General features: G+C 44.5%; 1 protein-coding gene across 1 annotated transcript in view; it reads left to right on the plus strand.

The window, feature by feature from the left end:
- The window catches only part of PAK1 (p21 protein (Cdc42/Rac)-activated kinase 1), a 38151-nt gene extending 28469 nt beyond the window's left edge, over positions 1 to 9682 (plus strand). The window contains exons 11-15 of the mRNA XM_009881224.1: positions 2720 to 2837; positions 3302 to 3401; positions 5198 to 5394; positions 6896 to 7033; positions 8943 to 9682. Of these exons, the coding sequence (XP_009879526.1) occupies positions 2720 to 2837; positions 3302 to 3401; positions 5198 to 5394; positions 6896 to 7033; positions 8943 to 9029 (640 nt within the window). The 3' untranslated portion in view covers positions 9030 to 9682. The remainder of the gene's footprint in view (positions 1 to 2719; positions 2838 to 3301; positions 3402 to 5197; positions 5395 to 6895; positions 7034 to 8942) is intronic.
- Positions 9683 to 10465: the final 783 nt, after the last annotated feature.

Raw genomic sequence — 10465 nt, forward strand, 5'->3', positions numbered from 1 at the left:
AAGATATGACAGTCATGCTACAAGAAAATGCTGATTTCTTTCCAGGCTCACTTCATATTTGCATGTTGGAGGCACGTTACTGATGCAGAAATCTGTCATGAATGATCCTTCTCTTCTGGGCAAAACCAAATTTTATAGTTTATCAATCAAAAAGAACTATGACTGACTGATGTGTGCTTGTGATAGGAAGGGCTTGGTGGACGGTTTCCTAAGGTATCTAAGTGGAAGCTGAAGAACACTTTACAGGAGCAGACATTACCTGCTCTTGCAGGTGGATGAAGAGAAACCTATAGACCACCTCTTTCTTCCTTATAGACTTTCATCAGTTTGTTTTTACTGCCGGTGTTGTTTTGGAAGGTGACAGGTGACTGTGGGTGACAAGGTGCGACACCATGCTATGCCTGACGTTACATGCAGAGCAGGATGTAGGTGTATAGTGGTGTCTCGAACTGCTGAGAGAGTGGTTTTGAGGCACGCCTACAGTAGACAGCTCAGTGACTAAAACTGGCCTCTGCTGCAGCAAGAGAGTGAAAAGATCCCTGAGATGGCACCACCCAGTCATCTGAAATGACATTCACTCAGTGACAGCTGGCGGGGGGCCCCCATTAATTCCATCACCCTGCTTGCTGGGTCAGATCAATCAATTATTGAGGTGCCTGGGTCTTGGCACATGCCTTCGGCTGCTCATGGCACAGCTTTGGTTCACAGTGTGGTTCTTGGCTCGCTCCATCCCTTTTGGCTGCGGAGAGATACCAGCTTGGTCCCAGCATGTGCAACATGAGATTGTCGCGCGGGAGCGGTGGAGCCCATTCTGCCCCCATCCTTACAGTCAAGTGGATTTGGGCTGCAGAGGATGCTAGTGGTAACAAAGGGAAGCGTTGTGACACTGATTTGTTGAGAGGATGGTGATAAAATCTAGAGAGAGAGCCTGGTTTGGCAGGAGTGATGAAGCAGCAGCAACAGCATTGGGGCAGGAAGGAGGGGTGTGGATGGAGCGGCTTTCAGATTCCATTAGAAGGTAGATGACCCACAGAGTTGGCAGGAATATTTCTGAAAGCAATTCTGCTGTTCCGCTGCCGCTCCAAGGGGCTGCTGTGCAAGTGATACTGCTTTTGCTGGCATCTGTGATGCCGGGGAAAAAAATGCCAGTGCATCAGTTTCTCTTCCGTAGTGGAATTGGACACCTGTCTGCTCTGGGAGTGTATCCCTGTGTCCTTGGGCTCTGTAACCCGAAAGAAACTCCAGACTCTGCCTCCCTACATAGTCTTCAGCATCACCAGACCGAGATGCCATCTCTGTCTCTAATATTAAAAGCTCTTCATAACTGTAATGCTTCTGTCACACAGCTCAGACGACAGTTCTTATTTTGGGGGAGTTTTTTTATCAGCTCGGGTGTTGGCAGTGTGTCTTTTTAGGGTCAAAGTGTACCTCCTACCCACTCCTGTGATATCTCACCTGTGTCTACTTTCCATGCCAAGTTGAGCTTAATTTCCTCCTCCTTCATTGTTGCTTTCTAGCTAATAGTTTCCTGAACCTGTCCTGCTTTTTGCCTTTGGCTCTTTGCAAATTCACTATTCACTCTTTAGTAGGATCAGAGTTTCAGAGCAAAGCAGGCGTCTGTTTGATGAACTCTAATGCTAGCAGAAGTTTTTAATTAGATTCTCTGCCCTCTCCCTTGATTCATCTGTCTGCTCCCTTTAAAAATAGGAAGATAGGCTGAGATGGTGGGTTTTCAAGTTTTCAGGCTGATGATTCCTTCCTTCAGGAATGTGTCATCCTGGTGTATCTGTCATGGAAGATTGTATTGCTGTTTTTCCAGAAGGGCCCAAAAAGGCAGAAGTGGTTGGTGGTTTGGGTTTGTTGTTTGGATTTTTTTAAATGAGTTAATGCTGAAGTCTTCATCTCAGGTCTTCTACTTTTAGACATGAGCACATACACTCCCAGCAGAGAAGAATATCCCAAATGGCTTAGAAAACTCGCCCTCACTTCATCTGTGTCTTCCCCATCTTCCTATGGGCCTTTTTGGACAAGACCTGCCCTTTTGGGCTTTTCTTTTTTATTTTAAGTCTTTAGAATTCCTATTGCATCCAGCAAGATGTTCTCATTTTCCCATAGGAATAGTGCTGATTTTTTTTTTCAGACAAAATCCCAAACTAGTTTGGTAGCATAAAAAAGATTGGGATGATTTTCAAATGCTTAAAGAAAAGTGTTCTTTCTCAGTTGTTTGCGGGCAGCCATCCATTGCATCACCCAGGATTGTCCCTGGCCTGGGCGAAGTAGGCAGTTGCTTAGGACAGGAGGATGCCAGTGGTGATAAAGCAGCCCCCAGCCACTTCTGATGCAAGAGCCCTCAAAAGCCACGCTGTGCCAGATGTCTGCGCTGCATGCTTGGACCCCATCCTTGACTAGTAGCTCTTCCCCTTCTCTCCCAGCGGCAGCAGGAGTTGTAAGGTCGGGTCTCCATCTTAGTCTGGGCCCTTTCCATGGTGGAAAAATTCCACCTTGCTTTTACAGCCAGGAAACTTGTAGCCTGCTCTCCCATTACCTCTCTCCTCGACTTTCTGCACTCCCCTTTCCCTCTGCTCATTCAGGTTGTGATCCCACATACAGAAAGTACCACAAGTACCTGGTGCCCCAGTACTGTTAAAAATGCTGCTCAAGCCTCATGGTGAGGCATGCTCATACTTGCTGATTTTAAAATCTGATTTTGGCTCTTCAGTTACCTTGTAGGAGAAGAGCTCTGGGTGGTCATGGAGTACTTGGCAGGAGGATCCCTGACAGATGTCGTGACAGAGACCTGCATGGACGAAGGACAAATCGCAGCTGTGTGCCGAGAGGTAAAGCAGCACTCGCACTCGGAGGGAGCTATGATTGGGAAGGGGTCACGGGCTTTCCATGGCCTGTCAGTGACTCCACAGGCGTAGCTGTCTCCAGCTTCTGTAATGCAACAGTCATTCTTTCCGAGGATGGGTTTCATCTGGGAGGTTGCAGCATACAATCCTAACACAAGCCTGATGTATTTCATCCTAGAGGGAGGACTGGAGTGCTAAATGGGGTTGGAATCCCCCTGGTTATGCCTGTTCTCCAAGTCTTTTGGGACTAACTTGTCCTCCTAGGACCTGCTGATCCCAGTGGGATCTCTCTCTATAGCCCTGCACATACTGAGTATATGGAAGGCTCTAAGACACTAAGCCTTTGCTACTCAAAATGCATGTAGAGTCCATTAGTTGGCTAATTGTGACTGGTGAGTAATGTCATGCACAGTAAGAATATCTCAATTATTTTTATCTTTTTTTCCCAGTGTCTCCAAGCTCTGGAATTCCTCCATTCAAACCAAGTTATTCACAGGGACATCAAGAGTGACAACATTCTGCTGGGAATGGATGGCTCTGTCAAACTAAGTATGTGAAGAACAGCACTGCCGATGACTGAGTTATCAATCCAGGGCTGTTATCTGCTATGGGCCAGGCATGTTGGGGAGATGGGTGTTTGAGATGCTTGATGCTGTGGCAATGAAGAGGCTGTAGAAATGCTCCTGTAGGTGTTTTTGTGGTATTGGTTTTAATGGAGATTGGCAAGCGTGAATCCTTGTGAACTGATATCGGACTCAAAGCGAGGTTTGGGGTTTGTTTAGCTTTGGACCGTCTGTTTTTGTGGACTGAAATAACAGTATTTTAATGCTACTCCACTCTACAAAGCTGCGTTTGAAGGTGTAGGGCCAGAAGTCTTTATTTCTGAGCGATCTCTTCAGTCTGGAAAATACTGCAGGTACTTGGGAGCAGGGGGAGTGGAGGGAGAATTGAAAACTCTGTAACTAGAAAAGATTTAATCTTACAATGCCAACCCAGACTGGACTCTAAATGTTGTTTCCTCCTTGTGTTATCACCAATAATGAAGACCTTGAGACTGTTCTGCCCCTTGGGTGCTAAGGTAGCTGTTGTGCTTGTGATTGCCGATGCAGAGATAAGTCTGGAAACCAGTGAATAATTATCTTCCACCTATAGCTTTAACAAAACTGTGCTCCCTTTCTCTTCCTCTCAGTTCTGTTGGCTAGCACCCAACAGGCATAAATAAATCTATTTTTGTCGGCAGTGACAGCAGATATGACTCAAAATTCACACAGTGCAGATATGCTGAGTAAGAAGGTGGGGTTTTTTGCACATAATTGCTTTTTAGACTAAAGTTGTACTTTGGTACAGTGTTGGCGATTGTGAGTGTTGGCGATGAATAGCTGATCAGGGCCAGAGTGCTCTGTTCTTACGGAATAACTTCTTTGAGCACAGTAGGCAGGTACCGGGCTGTAGTTTAAAGTTAGAAAAGTCCCTGTGGATATGATGCGGTAACCTTCTGGACTTGAGCTGCTTATTGGCTCTGCTGGAAACTTGCTCTGTTTATGAACCATATGTACCTTTCCTGGTTGTTAGCCTTGATGAAAACTCAGCTAGGGATCAGTTTAATTTTCATCATTCTGCCTAAAATTAAACCCGTGGTGCCATAGGGGGTCAGGATGGGCAATGCATCTTGCTTTGTTGATTCTGCTGGGCTCACAAGAACAGAATTAGTTTTCTTTCAGTAAGTTAAATACAAATAAAACATAGGGCCCTGCAATCTTTGTGTGAAGACTCTACATTTTTCTGTCTATTCAAAGAAAATAATCAGTATAAATTTAGGTACTTTAAATTGATTCTGAACACTGTTTTCTCTGTAAAGCAAATCCTGTTTGAGGGATGATATATCTACTGGGGAAGTAATATCTCTGGGACTGAAATATCACCAGACAGTATAGTATGTGGGTTGGGGGGGTGTGTGTATCTAGATCAGGCTGTGCATTAATTTCTATTTTCACATACCTAGGAACAATCTTTAAACCATATATTACATAGTGTATTACAGCTGCATAATGCTGCATACACACTCAAGTGTCTCAACGTCCATATACGGTTATTTACTGATCACCATTGTTCACATAGACAAGTCAGCAGCTCTGTTATCCTCATGGCCTCAGTGAGGCAGATTTAGAAACTTACTTCTCAACACCGTCTTTTAGATTAGCCATAAAACCACCCCTCCTTTCACAGTTGCAGCAGCACCACACCAGATGATGCGGCGGGGTAACTTGTACTACAGCTTTGGCTTGGTTTTGGAGAAACTTGCTGATTTCTACATCTGTTTCTTTCCCCCCTCTTTAATTTTCCAGCTGACTTTGGCTTCTGTGCCCAGATCACTCCTGAGCAGAGCAAACGCAGTACCATGGTGGGGACCCCATATTGGATGGCACCTGAAGTGGTGACGCGGAAGGCATATGGGCCCAAAGTGGATATCTGGTCACTGGGGATAATGGCCATCGAGATGATTGAAGGAGAGCCTCCCTACCTCAATGAGAACCCTCTGAGAGTAAGCATCTTTTGCCTGCAGGTCTTTACTGGGCCCGTTGGTGAAACTGGGCTCTAAAGGAGGAAGGGGAATCCTCCAGCGTGGTTTCACCACCTGCAGCCCCGTATAGTGTAGATGTTGCAGTGAGAAGATTGAGATAGTTTTAGCTAAAAGCCATAGTTGGTTCTGGGTAGCAGAGGTTGGGTTCTTCTGCTGCAGACCCTCTGGTCACCTCTGATGAGTTAGATCATGCGCACTCATAATTTACCACTTTCTGGAGATGCTGATAGAGGCAGAAAGAGTACCTGATGTCACCAAAGCAGCAGACTTCTTGAATCCTTGTGCCCTGTGAGTGGGGAAGAGTTCTCCTTAAGTTCAAAAATATGACATGTTACTATTCTATAAATGGAGCTTTTTCCTACTGGCAAATTGTTCCTCCCTATGTTCTCCAAATAAAGCTACAAGCTTAATGAGTCTTTCGACAGGACTTAAGCCTCCTGATGTCTTTCCCTTGTTTAGTTTTTAATGAAAGGGGAGATGCTGTCAGTTTGTAGGGATGTAACTGCAGTTAATATAAGCCAGTTTTACGGCTTCTCCCTCAGCCACATGAGATGAGGGGATCTAGAAAAATTTTGTTTAACTTTTGTCTCCATCCCTTGCACTGGAAGTGATTTTGGGGGGAGAAGAGCAGCAGCAAAGAAGAGTGAAAGGAAAGAAACTGCGTGTTGAGTTAAATTTAAGGCTGGTTAAGTAAGAGTACTTTGGCCTCATTTAACTCAACTTGTGCCAATTCCCAGACTATCAGATGGCTCCCATGGGATGTGCTGAGTGATGTGCTCAAAGGACCTGCATATTAACAAGTCTCCGAGAGATTTCCATTTCCTTTGAAAATCCATCCAGGAAGTTTCTTGCCTGAACTCCTGAAATGGATGAGTTCTGAGTTCCTTGATTCTCAGAGAGGGGTGGATGTGAACGCTTCATCCCCACGCAGTAGCAGAACTCTCTGTTTCTGCAGGATGTTAAAAGCTGCTTGAGGATCTGCTGGACATCTTTTGTATGGAGCCAACTGCATCTCTATCGTATTGATGTTTTAGGCCTTGTGCACTCAGGCAAAGTACCAACAGAACAAAATCTCCTATTTATTCAGGGGTACCTTCCCATGAGGATATAGTTATTGTAGGAGTCTAGCACTGGTAGAGTCATGCCAGCTAACTTCCCTGAGTAAACACGGCCTGGAATGTTGTTTTTGTCCTCCTAATCCCTTGAGAGGGCTGCAGGATCCAAACCCAGATTAGGAGGGTAAAACAATAAAGGATTGGATCCCATCCACATAAAAATAGGGCTGGCAGCTATTCTGTTTGCTGAAACTTAAGCATTGATTAGTGACCCTGATAAGGTGGGTTTTTTTTTCCTCTCCATTGAACTGGGAGGAGGGAGAGCAGAAATGGGTGTCTCTGTAATCCAGAGATGGAATCTAACCTTCATAACCTCCTGTTTCTTTGGTGCTTGTTTTTTGCTTTAGGCCCTGTATCTCATTGCTACTAACGGGACTCCAGAACTGCAGAATCCGGAAAAGCTTTCCCCCATATTCCGAGACTTCTTAAATCGCTGTCTTGAAATGGATGTGGAGAAGAGAGGTTCTGCGAAAGAGCTGCTACAGGTAGGTAATGGGGAACAGGGCTGAATCAATGTAATCATGCAATCCTGAGTGACACCGGACTTATGGGGAGATCTTGTTTGGTGTCTTAAATACCGCATTGGCTGAAGGCACAAGCACAGCTAAGATAACCTGCCAGAAAAAAAACCAAAACAAACAACCCCCAAACCTTAATCTATAATTGTTAACAGACTACTCCCTTCTTATGCTGTACTTGCTACTAGCAGCAGCTGTGCAGCATGTACTGTAACCAACTTCAAATAATAGCTGTGCCCCAGGCCTGCGAAATGCTGAGCCCCTTAACTCCAATGGCTTCTTCACACAGCTGCACCTGATATCTGTACGTGTTGTCATGGTCTGGCCATGCCTGTTCCGATTTGAACAGCAGGAGGGCTTCTAGCTATTGGATGTTCTGATTGTCTCCTTTCTGGTGGAGGGGTCACAAAGCTATGTGGAATATGCATGGCTTGCATTAACTGGAGCATTTTGGCTTTACAACATTTTGCCAGGTATTACTCCTTACAGAGGTGATGAAACAAAGCTTATGAGGTATCTTAATCACAGAATGGTTTGGGTGGGAAAGGGCCTTTAAAGATCCTCTAGTCCAACCCCCCTGCCGTGGGCAGGGACATCTTTCACTAGACCAGGTTGCTCCAAGCCCCATCCAACCTGGCCTTGAACACCTCCAGGGATGGGGCAGCCACAACTACTGTGGGCAACCTGTTCCAGTGTCTCAGCACTCTATCAATAGTTACTTCATTGAAAACCTGGTGTCTTAGTCTGAAATCCTGGTGAAAAAGGAGGGCCAAGCTGCCAGGCTTTTTACCGATGTGGATGAGAGGACTGGTTTGTGTGTTCCTTCTGTCAAATTTGCTGTGGGCGTGGAAAATGTAGATCTTTGTAAAATAAATCTGTGATCAGGGGCACTCAAACCTCAACTGTGAGACAGTTCCCGGTTTTGTTTTCCTTTCTTTCTGATAGTTTGTGTAGCGGATTCAGTTTTGGATGTGTTGCTGCCTTCTGAGACTGTAATGAAGCATTAATCACCGGTGGAATGGCAGTAGTTGAAAGATCACTTTTTCTCCTGGACTTTCCAGCCCCAAAATATCAGAAAGCAGTAATGTTCTGTTCCTTGGAGCAGGAGAACATTTTGATTGTAACGTTTGTGCCTGGTTTTAACTACCTTTTAGCCTCTTTTTTTTTTTTTTTTCCTTCCATCTCTGAAGGTGATTGATCCCTTCTGATGCTCACAAGTCCTGTGGGATGTAGTTCTTTTTTTTTTTTTTTTTTTTTTTTCTTCCAGAACAGCGTGTGAACTTGCCCTGCATGCCTTCACTCTCATCTGAGAGCTGTTTAGTAATCAATAGTTTTACCTAACAAAGTACTTTGTATAGGAGACTGACTGAATGGTTCTGTGTTGCAAGATCTGTGCTGCTCTCCTAAATTCCAGCTGCTTTGCAAATTTCTAATATCTGTGGAAGGCCAAGGCATTGCTTTCACCAGACCTGTGATAACAGGGAAGAGAGAAATGAGAGGTGATGCCTGCAGGAAGCCATGTGCCTTGTGTTTGAACCACGCAGGTTGTTTTTGTTACACCTTCCTTCCACACAGAATTTCCCAATAGATTTTGCAAGACTTTATAATTCCCTAGGTGAAATTCACTGAATTTTGCTTGGTCTTGAACATGTACAAATATTGGAGAATTTACATGTGTTGGGTGCAAATCTGTTCATCAGTTCAGGCAGGTCCCAAAAGTGTGTGGTGGTAACGGACCTTTTGGTTTCACCTGTTCAGAGATTAGAGCAGGTTGTTAGGCTTCATATGGGTCTAGGTGCCAATATTTTGAGTAGCCACCAGACTTCTGGGGCACGTTCTGAAAAATGTAACCCTTTTTCTTTTTTCTTCTTCCTAGCACCAGTTCCTGAAAATTGCAAAGCCTCTATCCAGTCTCACTCCTCTGATTATTGCAGCTAAAGAGGCTGCCAAGAACAACCATTAAAGTGGTCGAGTCAACACAGTCGTCGTGTCAAGACTTAGGTGTTCGTTTCAGAGACTGAATTACCTGCCCCTCTCCCCTTCTGCTCCTTCTTCACAGGGGTGTTCTTAAAACTTTGATCTGCCCTGAAGGGTGACAGAGGTTTTGTTCACTGGATGTGGAAGGGCACGGAACAGGGAGACTGCTGATCTTGCATAGTGAACTGTCTTCCCATCCTCATGATGGGGGTGAGAGGGGAAGGTTGTATGGTTGAGAATATCTTTCTGAGAACGTCTGAACCTGACCTACACGTAGCAAAGCCAGTTTGTTTTCACATTTCTTACTGTGTTTATTTAAAAAAAAAAAAACGTGGAGCCTTAGACCATGTTTATCTTAATAAATTAAATCTCTTGCTGGCTGGACTTTCCCTCCTTCTGGCAAGCTGCTGTTACACCACTGAGGCTACTCTGTGCTTTGGATGACTGGAGGAGGGAAGGAAGCAGTCAGCCGAAATGTGAACAGCTGTAACAACTGAAAGGGGTATGAGGGTGTGAATACACATACCTCCTACAGCACCGCTGGATGCTTCGAGGGAGCATGGAGAAGGCCTCCGTGTGTTTCCTGCAGCCGTTGGAGATCTTAATTCTTGGATGATCTTTTTGCCAAATTGTGTGAATTGGGGCCACCTCTCCACCTTTAATTTCAACTCAAGTAGTTAAACAAATCTCAAACATTGCTGGTGTTCTAGAAGGTAAATCGCAGGAAAAATTGACAGAGCTCTTTTAGGGTTATTTTATCAGCGCTGTGAAGCTTCTTAGAGACCCTTGTCCTGTATGATAAAGCAAACAGCAATTACTGTTAAAATATAAGATTTGCCTGCAAAATGATGTTGAAAACTCTTGTTTCTTAGAGCAAATCCAATGGAAAACAAACTGATTGTGGATGCTGCTTTCTTGGAGAAGTGGGGACGTTAATTTTTTTTTAAATGATAGTGGTTTCTTTATGCTACTGATTCCTTTGGTTGCTAATAGTCTGTATAACAACAAGAAACCTGGAACTACTAGAGGGGTTGGTTGTAAACACTGGGCTTATATTCAACTGTATACTGATTTTTAATAAAATGACTGCTGCATTTCTTAACTTGGAGCTGAGGGAGGATTGGAGAATTCACTGTCACCAGACAAGTCTGTTGGATAAAATGATTGTTCGTATTGTCACCAGGTGCTTGAAAGTGTTGGATGAAGTAATATAACCTTGTCTCTTACTCCTGTCCTCTGGGATAGCAAGTGGCTCTCCAGGGAGTAACTTTACATGTAGAGAAAACTGATGAAAGATCTGTATTATAACTAGGGGAGCTGCTTTCTGTGTGCTGCTTTGGTCATCTATGGGGTGACTTCAAACCCATTCTGGAGTAACCGCTCATCTCTCTCCAAAGCACTTGTTTTGCACAGAAACTCATT

This window comes from Charadrius vociferus, unplaced genomic scaffold (genome assembly GCF_000708025.1).
Source record: "Charadrius vociferus isolate BGI_N301 unplaced genomic scaffold, ASM70802v2 scaffold1, whole genome shotgun sequence".
NCBI lineage: Eukaryota > Metazoa > Chordata > Aves > Charadriiformes > Charadriidae > Charadrius > Charadrius vociferus.